The sequence below is a fragment of the Echiichthys vipera genome, assembly GCF_963691815.1.
Source record: "Echiichthys vipera genome assembly, chromosome: 15".
Lineage (NCBI taxonomy): Eukaryota > Metazoa > Chordata > Actinopteri > Perciformes > Trachinidae > Echiichthys > Echiichthys vipera.
This window is the reverse complement of record NC_139840.1, coordinates 3,001,470-3,025,202: the sequence shown is the minus strand read 5'-3', so window position 1 is coordinate 3,025,202 and position 23,733 is coordinate 3,001,470. Positions and strand designations below refer to the sequence as shown.

At 48.4% G+C, this 23,733-nt stretch overlaps 1 protein-coding gene across 4 annotated transcripts in view; it reads right to left on the bottom strand.

Moving 5' to 3' along the window:
• Nucleotides 1-547: 547 nt before the first annotated feature.
• Nucleotides 548-23,733, bottom strand: part of agla (amylo-alpha-1, 6-glucosidase, 4-alpha-glucanotransferase a) — a 40,336-nt gene continuing 17,150 nt past the window's right edge. For 3 of the 4 annotated variants that reach the window (XM_083928424.1, XM_083928422.1, XM_083928425.1), the window contains 25 exons: nt 22,707-22,846; nt 22,326-22,513; nt 20,656-20,779; nt 18,927-19,090; nt 17,612-17,713; nt 16,910-17,065; nt 16,566-16,716; nt 15,620-15,744; nt 15,417-15,529; nt 15,188-15,322; nt 14,108-14,238; nt 13,755-13,891; nt 12,347-12,480; nt 12,048-12,223; nt 11,142-11,244; nt 10,091-10,214; nt 8,821-8,922; nt 8,443-8,554; nt 8,206-8,341; nt 6,774-6,886; nt 6,417-6,628; nt 6,195-6,292; nt 5,726-5,813; nt 4,823-4,956; nt 548-4,624 (listed from right to left, as the gene is read on the bottom strand). In XM_083928424.1, the coding sequence (XP_083784550.1) occupies nt 4,507-4,624; nt 4,823-4,956; nt 5,726-5,813; nt 6,195-6,292; nt 6,417-6,628; nt 6,774-6,886; nt 8,206-8,341; nt 8,443-8,554; nt 8,821-8,922; nt 10,091-10,214; nt 11,142-11,244; nt 12,048-12,223; nt 12,347-12,480; nt 13,755-13,891; nt 14,108-14,238; nt 15,188-15,322; nt 15,417-15,529; nt 15,620-15,744; nt 16,566-16,716; nt 16,910-17,065; nt 17,612-17,713; nt 18,927-19,090; nt 20,656-20,779; nt 22,326-22,513; nt 22,707-22,846 (3,316 nt within the window). In that variant the 3' untranslated portion in view covers nt 548-4,506. Of the gene's footprint in view, nt 4,625-4,822; nt 4,957-5,725; nt 5,814-6,194; nt 6,293-6,416; nt 6,629-6,773; nt 6,887-8,205; nt 8,342-8,442; nt 8,555-8,820; nt 8,923-10,090; nt 10,215-11,141; nt 11,245-12,047; nt 12,224-12,346; nt 12,481-13,754; nt 13,892-14,107; nt 14,239-15,187; nt 15,323-15,416; nt 15,530-15,619; nt 15,745-16,565; nt 16,717-16,909; nt 17,066-17,611; nt 17,714-18,926; nt 19,091-20,274; nt 20,399-20,655; nt 20,780-22,325; nt 22,514-22,706; nt 22,847-23,733 lie in introns of all 4 variants that reach the window. The other variant, XM_083928423.1, reaches the window with a different exon arrangement.

The following is a 23,733-nucleotide window of genomic DNA, read 5'->3' as shown; positions in this document are numbered from 1 at the left end:
TGTGTGTGTGTGTGTGTGTGTGTGTGTGTGTGTGTGTGTGTGTGTGTGTGTGTGTGTGTGTGTGTGTGTGTGTGTCTGAGTGTGTGTGTGTCTGTGTGTCTGTGTGTCTGAGTGTCTGAGTGTGTGTGCGTGTGTGTCTGTGTGTGTGTGTGTGCGTGTGTGTGTGTGTGTCTGTGTGTGTGTGTCTGCACTGGATTGCTGACATGTCTCCCCATTTCTCTCTCTTCAGGTCTTTTCCCCCTCAGCTCTGCTCTTCATCAATCTGCTGAGTTTGTCTGCCTACTGCTGACACACACACACACACACACACACACACACACACACGTACACAGACACACAAACACTCCGACAGAACAGTTATATTGTTGGCTGTCACTCGAGGAAAAGAAAGTTTTGGATTACATATGAGCACCCAGTCATTCTGTATATGTTTGTCTTTAGTTTGATTCATTTGTTCTGTTCGCGCGCAAACAAACACACACACGCACACACACACACACACACACACACACACACACACACACACACAGAAGAGAGGAAACAGCCGGGTCGTGTAACAGTTTATTCCGCAACTGTGCAGAGTAAACAACCTCATTACACAAACAGACACAATGATGAAATGGCAGCTGCACATGCATGTCACAGTGTGTGTGCGTGCGTGCGTGTGTGTGTGTGTGTGTGTCCTTTAATATGGTTGAATAATAATAATAATGCTTTTGTTTCCCAGGACTGCTTGATTATGAGATTGTAACTCTGATCGCAGTCACTGGAGAAGCATTTTTAAATCAATAAAACCGTCTTTAAATCACAATTCTGTGTCAAATGACGTCTTTAGTGAGAAGTCGTGTAACATCAGCAGGATCATGTTGAGCGAGCGGGTCAATGTGGCAAATATACCCTGACTGGACGTGGAATCATTTGCAATAATGTTTTAAAGGTTGAATATGGAGAATGAGCAGAACCCTCCGTGTAGTGTCTCAAGATCGTCGTCGCAACAACAAAAAATAACTCCAGCAGTGGGGTTGCCAGGTTGGTCAGACCCGGCCCAGTAGCTCCAGGAGACCGGAGTCTGTTTGAGCCTGTTTGAACCCGTCCCCTCCAGAAAATCACAGCATCAAAACAAGGGTTAGAGGAGTTTGACTGACAGTTAGCATTAGCGTTAGCCGTTCCAGCTAAGTGCAGATGAAAGTGATGTTAGCATCAAGGAGCAGCGTAGCCATGTGGGCATGCGTTTGAATGGCGTTCCTCTCCTTTCTCTCAGTCCATGGAGTGAATGCTCGGCCTATAGTGACTCTGGTTGTTGCCCGTCTCCGCTCACTCAGCTGCTGGGACAAAGAACGCCCCCTTCACTGAGGCTCCCAAGCAGCTGCACGATGGCTAACTCCATTTCACCCAGTGCCAGCCTACAGTAGCTGCACCCAACAACAGACAACCCTGGCAACCAGCAACGCCCAACGCTATTGGCTGCTACCATGGAAACACAACGGGACAGAGAGTCATTGTCAAACCTGTCAAAAAAAACGTTTAAATATTAATTCAGACTAAATTTATATTTTTTATGGAAAAGCAAAACTTTCATTCTGTTCCCCTCAAAACGGCACGTTTAAAAATATAGCTTTTGATAAAAATTCTACATATTCAACCTTTAAATCAGTCGTTTCAAAGTGTTGTTTCTCCATAGGCACTGCTGCCAACAGTAAACCATACTCTGTAACATTAGAACAACAAAAGTAACACACAAAATAACAACAAGCCACTGCTCTTTACTGAGATTAGTTTTATTATTCGAACAAAGAACATATTCCCGTAGTTTAGACCAGTTTATTTCAACAAAGACAAAATGTCTCCGCCTCTGCAGGACAAGTGAGTGCTCTTTCCAGTCTGTCGTGTTACATATTGAGACAGGATGATGTGGCGATCTACGCACCAGGTGGCACTCTTGAAAGCACCGACAGCTACCGCACTTTAAAATGTTAAGGGCGCACTCACACTTTCCTTCCGCACCGCGCCCCGGGCTAATGCTTCTTGCTGCCTATACGTCATCACGCCGTAACACGTCACACGCATTGATGACGTCATGGCGATGCGTGGCTTTGTTTCCAGATCTTTCCGTAGACCTCGGAGTTTTTGTGCGTCTTGTCGACTGTTTTTGAATCTTTTCATCGACCAAATCTGCAGTAAACACTCCACCTCCGCATCACACCAACGTGAACCTTTCACCGCCATTGTTTTAAATGTCCGCGCATGGCCCGTCCTTCTTTTTTTCTATGTCCCAACAGGCGCTCAGAAAATGACGTGAGAGCAGCCGTAGGCCTCGTGCTCGTACACGTGCGCACGCTCGTGCTCATACATGTGCAAACGCGCTCTACAAAAGCCCACCTCTCTCAGACGGGCCTTGGGCGGCCAGCTGGCAGCAGCTAGGTGCGGAGCGGTTGCACTCACACTGGTCAAACGCACTAGGCTTGACCCGAAGAACCTGTTTTGGCCCGGTGCGGAGGGACAGTGTGAGTGCGCCCTAAGAGTCCATTCGGGCTAGAGACTACATATGTTGTGATCAAGTTTAAAACACAAGGGTTAAAGACAGGACAGCTAACACCAGCGACACACACGTACACACAGTGACCTTTGACACGGTGAACTGCTAACAGTAATGCGCTCACCAGCTTTGTCATGTCACATCTACGGCTAAAAGACAATGGAAGGCCACCGGCAGAGATCTACGGCACGGTTACTCTGCTTCAGAAACACTGGCGTCAGAACCTTAACACACACTTGAACAACGTCATATTTAGCTACGTCAGAAGGCTCGTGAGGAAAATGGGGTGAAATGGGGAACAGCTGGAAGACCATTTGTAGAACACTGATTATATGTGATGTGTGTAAAGGCATCAGGTGGAGGCTCTACTGTACGCTTTATGGAACAGGGCCTTAAAGGGACAGTTCACCCTGAAATCAATCAGTTACCTTATGATAGCGATGTCCAAATGAAGCTTCACGCAGCATGTAGTCCACTACATGGAGCTCTCTGTTCAACAGGGTCGAAAACACACACTGAGTTACCAATAATCTTCAAACCAAGAGCTCCATCTGCCGTATTTCCTGGACTATAAGTTGCATTGTTTGGCTGGTCCTGCGACTTATACTCAGATGCGACTCGTATATTAAAATATATCATTTCGCATGTTCGCTATTTTCACACCGACAGAGAAGCTGTATTACTCCCGTCCCACTGAGGATGAAAACTGAATTGAGCAGCAGAAAGAAAAGTTTGGAGCGAGCGAGAAGCTTATGAGGGACTGGGGAAAAGCGGAGGTTACACTGCTGCAATGAAGGAAACATAAGATCGCGGGGCATCGCGGGCTAAAAGCTCGATTGGCCACAGCAGAGGAACAAGTTCACAACCGGGTGATTGAACGACGTGCTGCCAGGAGAGGCTCGGCAGCGGTGCAGTTACGTCTCCACGCCCAGGTTGTTGCCAAGGCGATGAATATAAATGACTCTCTCCTTTGATGAAATGTCGGTTCCTGGTCTCTGATTTTATGAAATGCGACTTCTAGTCCAGGAAATACGCTACTTTCGAACGGTCCATGACGCTGCATTTGGACATCACATGTGTTTAGATCGCTTGTTTAAACAGTTAAATGAGACATGTAAAATCAAACACCGGCTTAAAAGCAGAATATCTGCCCACAGTGTACGCCATGGAAGTGTCCTAACAGAAGTATCTGATGTGAGACATAGTATAAGGGTACAAGACACGGACTGTACTGTATATAAAGATGGACTCCAGTTCAGTGAAGCCAAAATATCCTGGACACCCGTGTTAGGAGCCAGCGTCTGCGTATAGCTGTCCCGCCTATCCAGCGCCAGGCCGACGTCAGGTCAATCACAGGTGTCAATCATAACATTTCATCCCCTTTTCATAGCATCAAAAAACTCATTAAAACCAGAACTATCGGAAAAACAAACCCTTGAACAAACCTCAGCGGGATAAAAACGACTTAAAATGACTGAAACCATCTTTGGGAAACATTGATTTGAAGTGTACTTTAGTTTAGTTTGGCCCAACTACTTTGATGTGAGGGGCGGGACTTTAGACCTATACTGCAGCCGGCCACCAGGGGGCGATCCAGATGTTTTGGCTTCACTTTGAGGGAGGTGTGATTCTGTCCACCTTTATATCAGTGCATGGTACAAACACACAGGGAGCAGGGAGCTGGGCTGAGCTGTGAGCTCCTGTTTATTTCCAGTGAGAGGCAGCGGATCATTCATGAGGATAGTTAGAGGGGCGTCATCACACCTGAGGTTCTGGCACATATTTAATGTAAATAAGGGTTAATTTGAAGCCTCTAATTGTCACCGGCCAATCGGATGTGTGTCACTGTTGAGCAACAGTAAAGTGCATTTGGACTGAAGGCAGAGGGAAGAGTGGGTGCTTCTGTGTGTTTCTACTCAAAGCGAGCTTTGTGTTTGACCTTCTCCTCCTACGGTCACATCAGGGGGCATTCAGAGGTCATAGAGGATCTCCAGCACAGTGGCCAGAGACCAGGCCTGGGTCTCACAGCTGAATGGGCAGAACTGGCCGTTCTCATTGGTCAGCTCTGGCAGACCCTTCCACGGAGACCTGAGGAGGCACAGGAGGGTCAGAGCTGACTAAACACAGACAAACACAAAAAAAGCAATAACATGAGTGAAACGTCACAGATGGGACCTTCCATTCGTTCTCCATGTGTCGTGAAATGCTCTTGAATCTCTAAATGGTGCCAAGATTTGATCATGTGACACAGAGCGAAGCAGACGGATGAACAGACGGCGGTCCTACCTCTCCAGGTGAGTGTAATGTCGTGACAGAACATTTTTCACCAGGGTGACGGTTTTAGCGTAGGTTTCTTCCCCCAGCTTCTTGGCAAAGTAGAGTTTAGCACGCAGGAAGTAGCCTACTGGCCACAGCCACTCCTGCGCACACACACACGCACACACACACACACAGGAGTTAGTTATGTGCAACAGTGCCATTGAAAGGAAACATCCTTTCAACACTACTTCAGTCACTACTTGATTTACTTGTTCATAACTGATGATAACCCCCCCCCCCCCACCACCACCACCACCACAGCCACTTCCTGGTTGATCCAAACAGGCAGTGCCCAAAAACTGCAGTTCTCTGAGTGTCCACTAGGGGCAGGTTTGCACTATAGAGCAGTTTCTCATTGAGCCCCATGTTAAACAGGCCATTTTCACAGCATCATTAAACCTGTTTAAGGACAAAAAACATACTAGTCTGTGTGTTTAGCTCAGATCTCCATGACAACACTGAAGGGGGAGGGGCTAGTTTTTGTTTTATTGGAGGTTAAAGTTTATGCATAATTAGGGGCGTGGCCTCTTGAGTGACAGCTAGCCTCTGGCCCTCACTTCTCCTCGGAGGTAAACGTCAGCCAGATGGACGTACGCCCCTCCCCCCAACGTCACATACATGCCCTTTTTTGGTCAGAGGAAATGAGGAAAGAGGCCGACCCCCGTAGGCGAGTATGATTGGATCAAGTTGAGAGAACGGACCCCGACGGAGAGGCTACGTCCATTTATACAGTCTATGTGATAAACATGTGTTTTTATCAGCTCTGATAAATATAAGTTCACTAACACCTGAAACATTTTTTTATCGATACATCTGTAGCATGAAATGTGGGAGCAGCCGGTCATATGCTATAACTGAAGTCCGACTCACTGGTCCTTGGTGGTAGTTGAAGCCTTTTGCCACGTTGTAGTTGTCGTTGTCCAGAGCGTTGTCATAGACGCCGCAGTACACCATGTCACTAGGAAAACACCAACACACTGTTAGTACGAGACTGTATGACCTCTTTCACACATGCACTGCACCCCTGCATTAAGTGTATCCACACACACACACACGCACACTTTCCTCTCTCTCTCCGACACTCACACACATGTGCCTCTCTCTCTCCGACACTCACACACACAGACACTCACACACACACACGTTCCTCTCTCTCTCAGACACTCACACACACTCACACACACACGCGTTCCTCTCTCTCAGACACACACACACACGTTCCTCTCTCTCTCAGACACTCACTCACACACACACACACACACACACACACACACACACACACACACACGCACACACACAGGTATATATATATATATATATTAATGTAGATGTGTATTACTCAGGGTCAAGTGTCTTCATTCCCAGTGGTCCCAGTAGTTTCTTCTCAGCCACCTCAAGAGCTTTCCAGGCTCTCTCCAGTGTGAACAGCTCTGGAGCCTTTAAACACAGACATCATGAGCCGATCATGAGCCATCAACCAATCACAACTCAGGAATGTAGTCACTCAGCAGACCTATTAGCCAATAAAAGTTACAGAATATTCAGACATGCGTCTACTTACCACCACCATGGCGATGGTGAAGTTGGGTCTCAGCTGGTAGTCACACCAGGGGCTGGAGGCTCCGTAGCTGTCCTTATAGATGCCTTTTTTGTGCACCAGATCAGGGTGCTTCTCATTGGGGTCATTTGGGTCACCAGACACCCAGAAACCTTCTTCAAAGGACTGCTGGAGCTGCTGGTTCCACTGGGAGTACGAGATGAACACTTCTTTACCTGGAACACAATGGGAAGGGTTTATTACAGGTACAGGCTGCTGAAATTCAGAACGAGTGTAGGAAATACAGGTAAAAACTCTGTGTATCTATCTGTGTGTGTGTGTGTGTGTGTGTGTGTGTGTGTGTGTGTGTGTGTGTCATACCATCTCTGTGTACTTTCGCTCCATCATAAGGGAAAAGTCCTTTGGCGTGGAGCTCCACAACCCAGCGAACAGCTGACTTGCTGAGACCAACTATCTCCACTGCTGCTCCGTCTCTGGACACAGAAGGTGAAAACAGTGTAAACAAACACAATTATGATGATGTTAAACTGAGGAAAGCCGCAAATCCTCACATCTGGAACTGCCGAAACTGAGGGATTTGTTTTGTGATGACTTTCTGACAGCTGGGCCTTTCCAAATGGATGTGAAGGAAGCGTTCCCAGGCCAGTGTGGAGATCTAATCTCTCCACCTGGTCCTGGGTCTTCCCCGAGGCCTCCTCCCAGCTGGACGTGCCTGGAACACCTCCCTAGGGAGGCGCCCAGGGTTCATCCTTACCAGATGATCCTGAACCACCTCAACTGGCTCCTTTCAACACAAAGGAGCAGCGGCTCTACTCCGAGTTCCTCACGGATGGTGAACTTCTGCCCCTCTTTCTAAGGGAGACTCCAGCCCCCCTCCTGAGGAAACACATTTCGGCTGCTTGTACCCGCGACCTGGTTCTTTGGGTCCTGACCCAGCTTTCATGACCACAGGTGAGGGTAGGAACCAGGACTGAGTGGTAGATCCAGAGCTTTGCCTTCCTCAGCTCTCTTTTCGTCACAACGGTGCGGTAGAGCGACTGCAGCTCTGCCCCCGCTGCTCCGATTCTCCGGCCAAACTCACGCTCCATCGTCCCCTCACTCGTGAACATGATCCCGAGGTACTTGCACTCCTTCACTTGGGGTAAGGACTCATCCCCTACCTATCGTTCATTAATAATTATTATTATTGTTCCATTCCTCGGCTGCTTGTGTCAGTACCGGCACAGATGATTGCCTGTTTGATTGTGGTAGAAGGGGCGTGTCAGCTGAACATGCGCACAACTCTTTTTTTTTCTTCATAAATCAATCCGTGGATCACGTGTGTGCCGAACCGAAGATATTGATCTGAACTGATCACGGATAAATGATGATTCTTTGCACCGCTAGTTAGCCACAGGAGCAATTCAAGTTCAGCAGCACAAAGGTTGGACTCGGTACTGCAGTTTGCGCTGCCTGAATTTAAATTGATACAGCCACGAATAATAAACTCTGTCTTCAGGCTGCCACCCTCTGTAGTCTAGCTAGCTTCTTAGCCTTTGCTAACTTGGTTGCATGGAGACAGTTTGATTTAACCCTCCTCAGTTCCAGTGCTCTCCACCTCTTTGATCATTTTTTGGACTTAGCTGGGAGCAGGTGGAGTCATGACAGCGATTGACAAGATGGTGACGGCTGGAACCACTGGGCGCCGCCCACTTTGAGCCTCATTTTGTCTCTTCAGAAACCTCGATTGACGCCTCGTAGACAACATCCTGATTTGATACAGTGTAGTGTGTGATCAGTGTGTGTGTGTTACCTTGGAGTAGCGGGCATGCCTTTGTTCCTCGCTCTATCACTCTCTCCCATTTTGTCCATCCATGTGCCACAGTTGAAGCGGTTTCCCCCAGATACAAAACCCGTGGCTGGATCCACCCTAGCGACCACGTTGAACCCTGGGAAGGAGAGGAAGAAACACTGTGGTTGGTTACAAAGAAGAGTTTAACACACACACACACACAGACACACACACACACACACACACACAGTATCCTACCTTCATCTTTCATGTTCATGTCTATCTTGGATCCAGCGTTTCTCTCTCTGTAAGAAATTCCCTCCAGGTGGCGCTGCAGAGCCTCCTGCACCACATCATACAGAGGCTGCTCCTACACACACACACACACGCACACACGCACACGCACACACACACACTAGTATGTAGTATCACATAGAATGATGATGCTTTAGTAATTGAAATGTGTGTGTGTAGTATTTGAACATCTTTAACTTTGGTAGTAACCACAAAGACACCCGAGTGTGTGTGATCATCATTATTCAAATGGCATTCTTCAGAAGATACTTATAGCTTCTGTGTGTGTGTGTGTGTGTGTGCGCGTGTGCGTGTGTGTGTGTGTGTGTCAGCTGTTCATACCACTGTTCCAGGTTTTAAAGGTTCACAGTCGTCCGTAGGGTACATGCGTGTGACAGGGCAGCGAAGGATTTCATGCCCATTAGGAACGTGGGTAGCGAAGTCCTGTAAAAAAAGCACATAGTAATTAGAAGTGATGAAGTTACTTAAAACATGATGCCAGGTCATCATTCTAAAATACCAGGGCTGTCCCAAAGACTGTCTTTTGAGCTAACCCTTTAATAATTCTACTGAGCGACATACAGCTAACGAATGGTCTGTGGTTTTAGGGTGCACTCACACTGTCCTTCCGCAACGGGCCAAAACCGTTTTTTCTGGTCAAGCCTAGTGCGTTTGACCAGTGTGAGTGCAACCGCTCCGCACATAGCTGCGGCCAGCTGGCCGTCCACGGCCCGTCTGAGAGAGGTGGGCTTTTGTAGAGCGCGTTTGCACATGTACGAGCACGAGCGTGCGCACGTGTACGAGCACGAGGCCTACGGCGGTTCTGAGGTCATTTCCTGTGCGCCTGTTGGGACGTAGAAAAAAGAAGGAGGGACCATGCGCGGACATTTAACAACAACAACAATGGCGGTGAAAGGTTCACGTTGGTGTGATGCAGAGGTGGAGTGTTTACTGCAGATTTGGTCGATGAAAAGATTAAAAAACAGTCGACAAGACGCACAAAAACTCAGAGGTCTATGGAAAGATCTGGAAACAAAGCCACGCATCGCCATGACGTCATCAATGCGTGTGACGTGTTACGGCGTGATGACGTATAGGCAGCAAGAAGCATTCTCCGAGGCCCAGGTAGTGTGAGTACAAACGGGCCTGGGGCGGAGAGGGAGGGGGGGACAACTACCCTAAAGCCCGGGGTGCGGTGCGGAAGGACAGTGTGAGTGCACCCTTAATGAGTCCAGTGAGATGCTCCAGAGCTGAAATATAGACAGGCCCCATCTCTCGGTCATCAACCATCAAATTGTGTTTGACTCTTCTCAATGAGCGTCTCACCACACAGTACACATGCATATACGATTATTTTTTGCCATTTTAATGCTAAGGCTCGACTCCCTACATGCAAACGTTGCGGCGACGTCATCGTTGCATCTGGAACGTCACCATAGCAACGTTGGTGATAACATGTCAATGCTGCGTTTACAGCTCGGTGACCCAAGAGGCCGGGAAAACAATGAAAAACCCACTGCAGCTTTAAAGATTTAAATGCATTTCCACTCCTTGGCGCTCGTCATCTCATCTTTGTTACCATGACTACCTGCGTTACAGTGTCAAATCCTACCTGGACGCACTGCAGCCACCACCACACAGCGTCACGACAGTTGTATCGGGCGGAGCGACCCTCACCCAGCAGGTTGGGGATCAGACCGTGACGCAATGTTCCCGCAAAGGCCAGGATGATGTTGCTATGGAAACCATGAGACAGAAGGGTTCATGTTAGGGTTTAGTGACGACTGGTCCTTTTCAACACTTGCAGGACAGTTTTTTTTTAACAGCCAACCGTGGCTAACACTGATTAGCTCGCTTACAATGAAGGCATTCAAAGGTCTTTTTTAACCACTAATACTGCTGAAAATAACACCAAACCTCTGCAGTAGCATCATAAGAGTCCATTTAAGTCGATTACCAAAGTCAATTCAAAGGGAAGGAGCCCATTGGTGCTTTGTTTTGTGTGTAGGGACTCTTCTCCATAGGTGACTTGGTTGGGAACCGGAGGGTCGCTGGTTTGAGTCCCTGTGTGGACCATGTATGGAGCGTGGACTGGTGGCTGGAGAGGTGCCAGTTCATCTCCTGGGCACTGCCGAGGTGCTGTTGAGCAAGGCACCGAACCCCCAACTGCTCGGGGCGCCGGTCACTGGCAGCCCCCTCGCTCTAACATCTCTCCATTAGTTGCATGTATATAGGTCCTGTCTGTGCATGTGTGTGTATTTCGGGCCTGTGTGTGTGTGTGTGTGTGTGTGTATTTCGGGCCTGTGTGTGTGTAACATGAAAAAATAGAGTGAAATTAGAATTTCCCCATTGCGGGACGAATAAAGGAATTCTTCTTCTTCAGCAGTATTAGTGGTTAAAAAAGATCTTTGAATGCCTTCACCACGCTGCCCCGAGCTAATCACTGTTAGCCACGTCCGGCTGTTAGCGCCCCTCCCCGATTTCTCTGTAAATAGATGTCACATAATAAAAAAATGATGGCTTATTTTTTATGTGTGCAAGTGTTGAAAAAGACCATGGGATTATTTTCCGACACAAAATTTAAAAATATAACACAGAATTTCTAATTCACTCAAATCGTCTCATCAGAAACAACAGAGTTGAAACACACAGAGGATACGTACCGAGCCTCAGTGTGTCTCCCAGTGAGCAGCATGAGTCCTCGGAGAGCGATGAAAGTGTCTCTGCCCCAGCACCGGAAAATCCCAGAGGAGAAATGAGGAAGGCCTAAAGAATATTAATGATCAGTTAAAGCGGCCAATGACCTGCTGCGTCTACATACAGTAAGTTAATCTTCACCTCACATTCCCGGTGTTTAAAAACATGAAATAATGAATCAATTCTGTCCATACAACTCATTTTAGCTTGTTACTAAGGGCGCACTCACACTGTCCTTCTGCACCGCGCCAAAACAGGTTTTTCGGGTCAAGCCTAGTGCGTTTGACCAGTGTGAGTGCAACCGCTCCGCGCATAACTGCGGCCAGCTGGCCGTCCACGGCCCGTCTGAGAGAGGTGGGCTTTTGTAGAGCGTGTTTGCACATGTACGAGCACGAGCGTGCGCACGTGTACGAGCACGAGGCCTACGGCGGTTCTGACGTCATTTATGTGCGCCTGTTCGGACGTAGAAAAAAGGAGGGACCATGCGCGGACATTTAAAACAATGGCGGTGAAAGGTTCGCGTTGGTGTGATGCGGAGGTGGAGTGTTTACTGCAGATTTGGTCGATGAAAAGATTCAAAAACAGTCGACAAGACGCACAAAAACTCCGAGGTCTACGGAAAGATCTGGAAACAAAGCCACGCATCGCCATGACGTCATCAATGCGTGTGACGTGTTACGGCGTGATGACGTATAGGCAGCAAGAAGCATTCGCCGAGGCCCAGGTAGTGTGAGTACAAACGGGCCGGGAGGGGGGGACAAGGACCCTAAAGCCTGTGGCGCGGTGCGGAAGGACAGTGTGAGTGCGCCCTTAGATCACTTAGTCCTCATTTTATCCACAGAGACACCATTATGCATCTGCTGCTGGTCTACCTGCAGCCAGTGAGACACAGCACTGCTCCTTCTGGCCCGTGATCGGACTGATGCGGTAGGGAACATCCTCCATTTTGGTAGAGATGGGAGGGAGGGCAGGGAAGCGTCCGACGCCACACATTTGAACCGAACCCAGCGCCAGGTACCGAACGAAGCTGGAACCATTCTGGATGAAGCTGTTTGGACAGGGAGATGGAAAAGGAGCAGCTGAAGCACGGCAGGAAGTGTTCAAAGAGTCACTGAAGTGCAACAAATCAGTCCTTAAAACTCACAGTTTTAGATTTGCAGTACTACCCTACCTTGACATGAGTTTGTGAGTCGCGTCCAGGGCCGTGGTGTAGGTGGACACCAGGATGGCGTCAAAGTAAGAGGGGATGAGGTAGCGTGGGATGTGTTTCAAGTAGTTGAACATGGCTCCCAACCACTCGCCCACCTGCAGACACACAATGTAACAATGGATCATCTGTTCCAGGATCAGGACACCATCACCAACACCCACTGCCAGTCGAGTGAACTAGTTCAGTGTTAAAGATGTAATCCTCTAAGATTTAGTTTGTCTGTTTAGTTCCTGTCATCACAGAGTGAGTTTAAACAATGGGGATTGATCATGTGACCCACTAATGACCGCCATGTTAGTGACGCTGCTGACAGCCGCTGGGTCCGCTGGTGGAGCTCGTCCCTGCCGGTTATGCTGCGTTCACTTGTAATCGGAAAACTTCTGAGTCAGGCTTTTAGTAAGGGCAGAAGTGTAATAGGAACGTGTGTGGTTGTGTGTGTGTGTGTGTGTGTGTGTGTGTGTGTGTGTGTAGGAGCAGCCTCTGTATGATGTGGTGCAGGAGGCTCTGCAGCGCCACCTGGAGGGAAGAAACGCTGGATCCGAGATAGACATGAACATGAAAGATGAAGGTAGGATACTGTGTGTTTGTGTGTGTGTGTGTGTGTGTGTGGTGTCTTAAAGCTGCATTCTCTCTAATGTCCAGCAGGGGGCGGCTCCACTTGCTCCATTAAGAAGTCAGTTTGTCTCAAAGTCAATGAGAAAATGAATCTACCTCTCCCTTGATTTATTTCCTCAGTAAACATTTTCCTATTGACTTTATGGTCTCAGTCACTAGTTTCAAGTGTTCTTCAAATGCAGCATGATGTTCATTTAGTCAGTTACGGTCCATTTAGTGTCAAATAGACCAGAAAGCAGGGGACGCTTTAGGGCGGGGCATCACGGCCACCTGTCAATCAAATGTTTTTGGGTGTTGTCTGTTAAAAGTCTTAAAACGTTGATCCTCTCACAGCCTGTTTTCATTTCATCAAAGTTAATTGTAACATTTTTGTTGCTTAAAAATTCTCGATCAGCGTTTGGTTGCACCTTACTGACCAAGCTAGCTAGCATTAGCGTGATCTGGTAACTTAAGGAACACTGCACTACAATTTTCACCCAGCTCCGTGTCCCTTCAGTACATTAGAATGAATGGCGCAGCACCAGGAGCTCCCCTCTTCCACTAGATGACTTGCATCAGCCTGTTTAACATCAGTAAGGTTTCCCTCTTTAGCGCTTAGCTTAAAGCAACAGCGACTTCGTGCTCCTCCACAGCTCCGCCCATTCATCCAAATATGGTCCCCTTTGGCTCCTTTGGTGGTAGCCCACAAACTAACGGGTGATGTCCTGGTAGCTACAGCCATTCTTTTTGACAGGCTATGGCGTTAAAGCCTCACCTGTGCCAGTGGTCCCTCTCTGTGTATCAGTCTGTTGGAGACGTAGTCTATCAGCCAGTCTCCCTGTCGGAGGTTGGCACACACAGGATGGCCCAGGTCATTGTTGGGACGGATATCAGCCAGCACTGACATCAGACCTGCACAGACACAACGACTACGTTAACATTTAACCTCCTGTCCGTCACAGCAGAGCAGTAGTACGAGAAATACCGAGGTCAAATATCGGATAGATACTTTAGGAAACTCAGCAAGAATCTCTCTCATTTTGATTTAAAAAAAACTTGCGAGAAATGGTGAGTTGAGTGTATCGTTACATCCCTGCTGTGTTTACTTAATGAACTGTGTGTAAGTACCTTGTAGTCCAGCATATTTGAGGCTCTCCCATCCTGGGATACTGTAACAGCCTCCGTCGTCTTCCTTTTCTTCTGATTCGCAGCGAAACAGCAGAATATTCAGGTCTGCTAACGTCAGCTTGGACATCAGCCTGTGACACACACGCAGCTTTATAATCAACACGTCACATGTGTGACTTTACCAAGTGAGACGCTGTTCATAGCTGCTGCTTTGTCATGTCAGCATCTCCTCATCATCCTTTTTATTCCACTCTGTCTGACAGTATCACACACACACATATATATATAAATATATCTCATCTCATCTCGTCTTCATCCGCTTATCCGGGGTCAGGTCTTAGGGGCAGCAGCTTTAGCAGGGGACCCCAAACTTCCCTTTCCCGGGCCACATTAACCAGCTCTAACTGGGGGATCCTGAGGCGTTCCCAGGCCAGTGTGGAGATCTAATCTCTCCACCTGGTCCTGGGTCTTCCCCGAGGCCTCCTCCCAGCTGGACGTGCCTGGAACACCTCCCTAGGGAGGCGCCCAGGGTTCATCCTTACCAGATGATCCTGAACCACCTCAACTGGCTCCTTTCAAAGCAAAGGAGCAGCGGCTCTACTCCGAGTTCCTCACGGATGCTGAACTTCTCCCCCTCTCTCTAAGGGAGACTCCAGCCCCCCTCCTGAGGAAACACATTTCGGCCGCTTGTACCCGCGACCTGGTTCTTTGGGTCCTGACCCAGCTTTCATGACCACAGGTGAGGGTAGGAACCAGGACTGACCGGTAGATCCAGAGCTTTGCCTTCCTCAGCTCTCTTTTCGTCACAACGGGGAGGCACGTCCAGCTGGGAGGAGGCCTCGGGGAAGACCCAGGACCAGGTGGAGAGATTAGATCTCCACACTGGCCTGGGAACGCCTCAGGATCCCCCAGTTAGAGCTGGTTAATGTGGCCCGGGAAAGGGAAGTTTGGGGTCCCCTGCTAAAGCTGCTGCCCCCGAGACCCGACCCCGGATAAGCGGATGAAGATGAGATGAGACAACATCCATAAAACACTCATAGTCATGTCGTATGAGGGTGTCAGTGATGCGTGTACACTCACTGTGCCAGGGGCTTCTGCAGTATCTCTGGGGGGTTTTCATCTGTTACACTGCCTCTCTTGTATTTTGGGCTGAACTGCGACAGATAATACCTCAGTACCCCCGCCAACTTCTGGGCCTTGGGGTCCAAACTGACCCTGTGAGGAAGAGAGGGAGTCACGGAAAATGTACTTGATTCAAATGTACAAAAATGAGATTTTTGATATAGTGATGTCACTGAGCGTGGTTTACCTGAAGGCGATGACGCTGCCGGGGGTCAACTTCTGAAAGGAGATTTCCTGCACGAACTCTGAGCGGCCTTTAGACGTCACTCCAGCTTGCTTCACCACTGTACTCTCCTGTAACTGTATACATCATTATTTGATTGATATGCTCATTTCTGTTATTATTATTATTATTACCATCGTCCTTAAAGGGATCATAACAGTATTTACCGATATGTGCTCCTTTATTTCCACAGTGTATTCTGGCATGCCGTTGATGTACTTGTCATCCTTCTTAAAACTCCCAGCATGCCTTTCCACCGTCCTTGCCTCCAGAACCACTTCCTCAATCTTCCCTTGAGAGACATAGAGAGAGAGATTCTCAGCAGTGGGAAGATTAGGGCGCACTCACACTGTCCTTCAGCACCGGGCCAAAACAGGTTTTTTGGGTCAAGCCTAGTGCGTTTGACCAGTGTGAGTGCAACCGCTCCGCGCATAACTGCGGACAGCTGGCCGTCCACGGCCCGTTTGAGAGAGCTGGGCTTTTGTAGAACACGTTTGCACGTGTACGAGCACGAGCGTGCGCACGTGTTCGAGCACGAGGCCTACGGCAGTTCTGACGTAATTTCCTGTGCGCCTGTTCGGACATAAAAAAAAAGAAGGAGGGACCATGCGCGGACATTTAACAACAACAACAATGTCGGTGAAAGGTTCGCGTTGGTGTGATGCGGAGGTGGAGTGTTTACTGCAGATTTGGTCGATGAAAAGATTCAAAAACAGTCGACAAGACGCACAAAAACTCCGAGGTCTACGGAAAGATTTGGAAACAAACCCACGCATCGCCATGACGTCATCAATGCGTGTGACGTGTTACGGCGTGATGACGTATAGGCAGCAAGAAGCATTCTCCGAGGCCCAGGTAGTGTGAGTACAAACGGGCCTGGGGTGCGGGGGGAGAGGGAGGGGGGGACAAGTACCCTAAAGCCCGGGGCGCGGTGCGGAAGGACAGTGTGAGTGCGCCCTTAGTTAGAAACTTGTTGAACGAGCCCTTTAACAAAAGCATGCAGGAATTGAGGAACTGATAGTGTCAGAATGTACTACAAAGATAATGCAACGTAAATATTTAGAAATACAACAATTGAATTCTAACATAGCGGTGATAAAGTTGTCGTTATACCAGGTATGAACATGGGCGGGACGCTGGTGTTGTACTGGTGGGTTTTGGGGTCCTGGAAGGCTGTTCTGCACACCGCCACCACAGACTGGTGTGTGCTGGGGCAGTGTCGAGTCACTGCGACGATATCTGCGTCCACCTGGTCCACAAACACCTGCGGAGGAAGATGATTAGAGATTCACTGTGAGTGATCTCAAAGAAGCAAAGCCACAAGACGAGACATCCACACACTGTGGCTCAGTGGTTAGAGCAGGCGTCCCGGATATAGAGGCTGAGAGTCCTCGCCGCAGCAGCCCAGGTCCGACTCTGAGCTGATGCTTTTACAAATACGAAGCACACTACGGTACCTGTATGAATCCCTGGGAAGCTAGTTCCTGGTGCAGCTTGTTGAGGGCCAGTTTCCCAGCTATGATGCCAGACTGGGGCCCAACTTCACCGGTGGAGGTGGACGGGGCTGACGGGTTCCACTTGGGGTAAAAACGCTCCTCCTTCACCACAGAGATCTACACACACGCACACACACACACACACAGTCAAGATTATCTGTATAAAGGGACCTATTATGCTTTTGTTGTAATGAGGAAGTGTGAACACATGCAGGACTAAATACATGACCACTTGAGGAAATGCAAAATGCTGTAAAGAGTGTATTTTCCATGTTTGGAGGAAACAGTTAGTGCTGTGTTTTCATCCTGTTGTCCTGTCGTTGGAATCACAGTGGTTAAGACTCTTCAGGGAGCAGCCCGGGGACAATCGCACACCTTGTTTGATTTAACGTGTTAAAGGCGTAACTAGCTAGCTACCTTCCAGATGTCGTCATTGACCGCACAGTTTGTGAAAAAGCCACGAATCATCCGTCGCTCTGAACGACTGCAGTTCAGCAATTGTCACAACAACGTTTTGATATCAGTCTGAGTCTGAGTTAAAATGACGCTGCTATTCATCATTATTCAAATGGCGTTCTTCAGAAGATAGTTATAGCTTCTGTGTGTGTGTTTGTGTGTGTGTGTGTGTGTGTGTGTGTGTGTGTGTGTGTGTTTGTAAATGACCTGATGTGGCACTAATTCATCATATCCTCGGGTGGAACCGGTAGCACAGCAGGCCATAGACACCATAGCAGAGCTGGGGAGGGAGTCCAGTGCTGAACGCAGCTGTAGAGCAAAGAGAGGCAAACACACATCAGCAGCTACCTGTGAACACAGCGGCCATCTCACAGCTTCTCACTCCAGAAAGGTTTCAGCCATTTCCACATGCTTTACTTTATATTTCGCAAAAACAGAAGGAAGGCTCCGTTCCCCCTGCAGTTCCAGTTCTCTGCTCGTATGTGACTTGCTGTGTAAACAGTGTGAGCAGCACAAGTCCCATTGAATCTGACATTTTAACCAGAATTAGGACACTTTTAAATGTGCTACTGAATCAGATACGGATCAGATTCTTTTGACCGCAATCTGAAAAGCCAGGTCTCATTTAATGGGACTCTGACATCATTCTGACCCTCGCTGCACTGCTTTGGAAATGAATCCAAACAAACATGGAGGACAGCAGTGAAGCAGACGGCCAGTGGAGGGATAGTGAAGTGATATCACCCGCTCACGTCACACACTGTTTATAGCATTCATTCTTTCATCTTCAGCCTCTTGTCCCTGTCGGGGTCGTGGGGGGCTGGAGCCAATCCCAGCTGACATCGGGCGTGAGGCGGGGTCCACCCTGGACAGGACGCCAGTCTATCACAGGACACATAGAGACGAACAGAGACAGACAACCATTCACACCTACGGGTGATTTAGAGTCATCAATGAACCCAACACCTGCACGTCTTTGGACTGTGGGAGGAAACCGGAGAACCCGGAGAAAACCCACGCAGACACGGGGACAACATGCAAACTCTACACAGAAGGGCCCCAGCTGGGATTCACACCAGGAACCCTCTCACTGTGAGGCGACAGTGTTAACCACCACACCACCGTGTTATAGCATTTAGCCATAAAGTCCTACAATACCAGATGCCATTGCAATGTTGGCTTCCGTAAACACCATTGCGTTGTGATGTCATCAATGGTCAAGTGTGCATGCGGGTCACTTCAGGAGTGTGAGCTGTTCACACAGAAATCCGTAGACAGGCCTCATTTAAAGACGTAATGTGAACAGATGAACAAAAAAATCAGAGTTGTGCATTAAGACCTGCAGAGGGATCAGAGCCGAAGACTGCTATTAAATTAGAATTTTATACATCGCACGAATCATGAGAACTTAATCAAAAGCCACAATTCAGATCCCGGGGCTCATACGAAAAGATAATTCATGCTAACGCAAACGTCTTCAGTCATTCAACCCCGTCCTCACCCGCCCCTGACAGAGACCCACCTGTATGGGACACTCGTTGTCATGGGTAACATCAAGGAACATGGCGTGGGCGATGGAGGGCATCAGTGGGCGGAGACTCGGCTGGACAAAAGCTCCAACCGGCTCGCCTCCGTAACGATAGACCAGCCGGCCCTCTTCATGGCTGTCACCAGCTGACATGGCCTCTGTGGACAGGGTGGGGGGTAAGCACAAGTGAGACACGGGAGGGCAGTGATCACTGTAAGGTCACACACTCAAGCACGCTGTAGTGTACATCTGGATCACAGTCCAGTCTGGCAGTGCAGCTGCTGTGCCTGAGAGTGGATGGACAACACAAGCTCACAGTAAGGGCGCATGTTCACCGATCACAAACACACATTTTCATGGACAAAATTTGGGAACTTTTCCATGACCTCTCAGGACCCAAAGTGACCTTTCTATGACCAATCACAACGTATAAAACCAACAGCACTGTATCATAACATTTTAGTATTAAACAGCAACCTTTTCCAAGAAAGACCTTCTTTCTTTGTCATAGTTAAAGGTTGAATATGTCAAATCTTTAATGAACGCTTTGCTTTTCAGTTAAAAAATATATTTGGTCTGAATTTATATTTAAAACAAATTTTAAAGGGTCTGACAATGACTTTATGCCACGTTGTGTTTCCATGGTAGCAGCCAATAGCGTTGGGCGTTGCTGGTTGCCAGGGTTGCCTGTTGTTGGGTGCAGCTACTGTAGGCTGGAGTTTGCCGATCCTGCGGCTGCGTCGGAGCCTCAGTGAAGGGGGCGTTATTGACGTTGTCGACGTTGCCACCTTAAAAATCAAACTGCAACTAATTCTGTATTTCTCCTGAGGAAGAACGGGGCGCCGCTGTATCAGCTGATCACCAGTGAACGGCCATTTGAGAGGGCGTGGCCTGAAACTTTCCGAGCGGCCACATTGTACCCAGATGGACACACGCCTAATATAGGCCGAGCGTTCACTCGATGGACTGAGAAAAAGGAGATCAACGGAATTGAAACGCTAAAAAATGGCTACGTTTCGCCTTGATCCGTAAGCTAACCCTCATGTTTACTTAGCTGCAACGGCTAACGCTAACTGTCAGTCAAACTCCTGTGCATCACTTGTTCTTATGCTGTGATTTGCTCGTCTCCTGTAGGCTACTAGACCGGGTCTGTCTCCAGACCTGGCAACAAGACTGCTGGAGTTATTTTTTGTTGCTGCGACGACGATCTTGAGACACTAGATGGCGGTGTTCTGCTCATCCTCCATATTCAACCTTTAATGAATATTCTGTATGTTAGTTTATGTAGTGTGTGTGTGTGTGTGTGTGTGTGTGTGTGTTTTGGACATACAAACTTGTGTACCTCGTATGAGCGATGTGATGCCTAGCTTGGTTACGAAGACATTATCCAGCTCCTCACTGCCAGTGAACAGTTCAGCCACCACATACAGGTTAGGACACACTGTTCTGGCCGCGTTCAGCATGAACTGGTCAACCACAGCAAAGGCAACACACCAGAACCGGTGCAGGCAATGCGAGAGACGAGAAAGGACGGGAGAGTCGTGTGAAGGGAACGCAGCCAGTTAGGGATCACAGGCCAAGTGACCACAACATGCAGTCACAGTCCATGAACACAGAGAGTTAGGGTTAGAGAGATAAAAAGGGGGGATGAGGAGGAAAAATGCAGTGAAAAAGGGAAGAAAGAGAGAAAAACACAAAGTTAGTCCATGCGTAAGAGTTGTACCTCGCACAAGGCTGCTAATTCCCAGCCGGTTAACAAACACATTGTCAAGGAGCTCGCTGCCCGTGAACAGTTCAGCGATCACATACAGATTGGGCCGGACCGTTCTGGCTGCGTCTAACATGGCCTGGACAGAACGATACAGCAGCATCACAGACAGGGAGAAAGGAAGGGTCTGCCGTTAACAGGGTTACACTCGTATATGCGTCACACACACCGAGGCTAGACTCTCTTCTTCTAAACCAGGGGGGTCAAACTGATCCAGTAAAGAGTCGCTGTGGCTGCAGGTTTTCATTCCAACCAAGCAAGAACACACCTGACTCGACTTACTCAATCACCTGAACTGCCTTCACACAGTTGATTTGTTGGACCAGGTGTGTTTTTGATTGGTTGGGATGAAAACCTGCAGCCACACGGCCCTTTACTGGATCAGTTTGACATCCATGATCTAGATCAGGGCTGCACAACCCTGCTCCTGGAGGGCCACTGTCCTGCATGTTTTAGGTTTCTCTCTCTGCTCCAACACACCTGAATCTAATGCTCTGCTCGATATCAAGCAGCTGAAGCTCGTGACAGGTTTTAAAATCTTTAGACTCAGGTGTGTTGGAGCAGGGAGAAACCTAAAACATGCAGGACAGTGGCCCTCCAGGAGCAGGGTTGTGCAGCCCTGATCTAGATCATGGGTGTAGAACACACCTGACTCGACTTACTCAGTCACCTGAACTGTCTTCACACAGTTGATTTGTTGGACCAGGTGTGTTTTTGATTGGTTGGACTGAAAAGCTGCATCCACAGCGGCCCTTTACTGGATCACTTTGACACCCACGATCTCAACTAATCCTACTTAAAGCTTCAATATGCGACTTTCATTATGTTACAAACACAATAAATGAACAGGATATGGAAACTACACCCGCCATATCCGTCAGTCAGTTGGCCAAGTTTGCTCCATATCCTCTTTCCTGTAGGTATGTTGTAAGAGTGTGGCCACGCTGAGCATCAGAACTGTGTTGTTTTTAGGCCTTTACACTTACAGCTGGCTTTAACCCTTAGTTGTCAACTATTAGATCAATCACAAACCATTAGATTAACTATTCAATTCATCGTTTTGAGTCAATTTACAAGACAAAATGTCAAAATTCTCTGATTCAATCTTCTTAAATGCTCTTCTTACCTCCTCTATGACAGTAAATTAAATATCTTTGAGTTCGAGGACAAAACAAGACATTTGAGGAAGTAGCACTGATCCACATTTATAGAAGATAATCAACAGATTAGTCAACAATAGAAATGATAGTTACAGTAGTTGCAGCCATATTGTGGACCTGTATATTGTATGGTTTTGAAATGTGTGGTATTGATCATCATTCTCCCGCTCAGCAGTATTGGCCACTTCAGGAGGTTCAACACAGGCTCCACTCCTACAGGTGCACCATCAGTGCCTGGTGTGGCAGCTGCACCGCCCTCAGCCCTAAGGCTCTACGGAGGGTCGATAACACTGCTCAGTACATCACGAGAGCGGAGCTGCCATCCATGGAGGGCCTCTAAGCCCCTACCCAGATAGGAAGAAGGCCAACAGGATCATCGGTGACCCAGATTATCTCTACAATGAGTGTATTTAAGGACATTTACTTACAGTAACTGCAGGGTATTGTAATAATATGTGACATTACCTCAGCTACATGTAGCGGTGTAGAGTGGCAGTTGTCCAGCCTGACTCCATGGAAGTACTTGGCTGTGATTTCAGTGTATTTCTGCATGTGTGCCCACAGGTACGGGCAGTCCTCGGGCCCATTGCCATAGCGGAGTTTGACACTGTCCCCCCAGCAGACCAGTTCCCGACGCATGTACACGTTGGAGCCTGAAGGTAGTACATACATACATATAATACTGATGCAAGGAATCACAATTTCATCAGTGCAGGCTTTTCAACATACAATAACACATCACCTGATAATAGCTGGTTCATATGAATGGACACAGAGAACTGTATGTGTTCATTTATCCCTCTGCTTTTATAGTTTCTGTACCGGAAACATATTTATAAGATTTACCTGGATCAGCAAAGTTGCGCAGTGGATCGTCGCCCATCACCCAACCGTTGTGAGCCAGGAAATGACACGTCTTGTCTGGCTGGTCCAGCAGCTGCAGCTCCTGCTCCAGGGTCATGTCCTTATACGGGAAGGTGAAATACCTGAGACAGAACGATGAAAACACTGAGACGTAGCTTTCACATTTAGATGTGCCATTATGCCGCTATGCCTGTAACATCCACCTAAGCTGTCACTTCACAAAGGAGGAAGATGGTGTCCTCAATAACTGGCATACATTCATTCATTCATTCATCTTCAACCGCGGCCTTTGGACTGTAGGAGGAAACCGGAGAACCCGGAGAAAACCCACGCAGACACGGGGAGAACATGCAAACTCCACACAGAAGGGACCCAGTCGGGATGCGAACCTGGAACCTTCTCGCTGTGAGGCGACAGTGCTAGAGTGCTAGAGTGCTACAGTGTTAGGTGGGGTAGGGCGGGGTCAGCACCACTGCCGCTGCTCCCTAAACGACTCTAAACGCTCAGCTTCTGTGTGATATCTGATTGAGCCCAGCCGGTTGTTCAGAGAATACACAGCGAGCGAGTGGGCGTGTCGATGACGCTTCTACTATGCAGCTGGCGCTACCCTAAAAAAAAACAATCAACAAGAGGGGAAGAAGAAGAAGACGCCACAAAGATGACAAGGACATTGTCTAACTGGAGGGTCGATGAGAGTCCAGAACTTCTGTCGGTGAACCATCGCCAAAATCATCCGACGAGTTCTGACCACATTGTGATCCGGCTAACCTGATGTGCCTGTGGAGCTGTCCATGCAATGTCCTGCTTCCTGCACGTGAGCGAGGTCCACGGTCTTTAAGTGACATTTTACGGTAAATAGAACATTGTTTTGTCACTGCAAGACTAATGGCATTCATTCATTCATCCTCTTGTCCCTGTCGGGGTCGCGGGGGGGGGGCTGGAGCCGATCCCAGCTGACATGGGGCGTGAGGCGGGGTCCACCCTGGACAGGACGCCAGTCTATCACAGG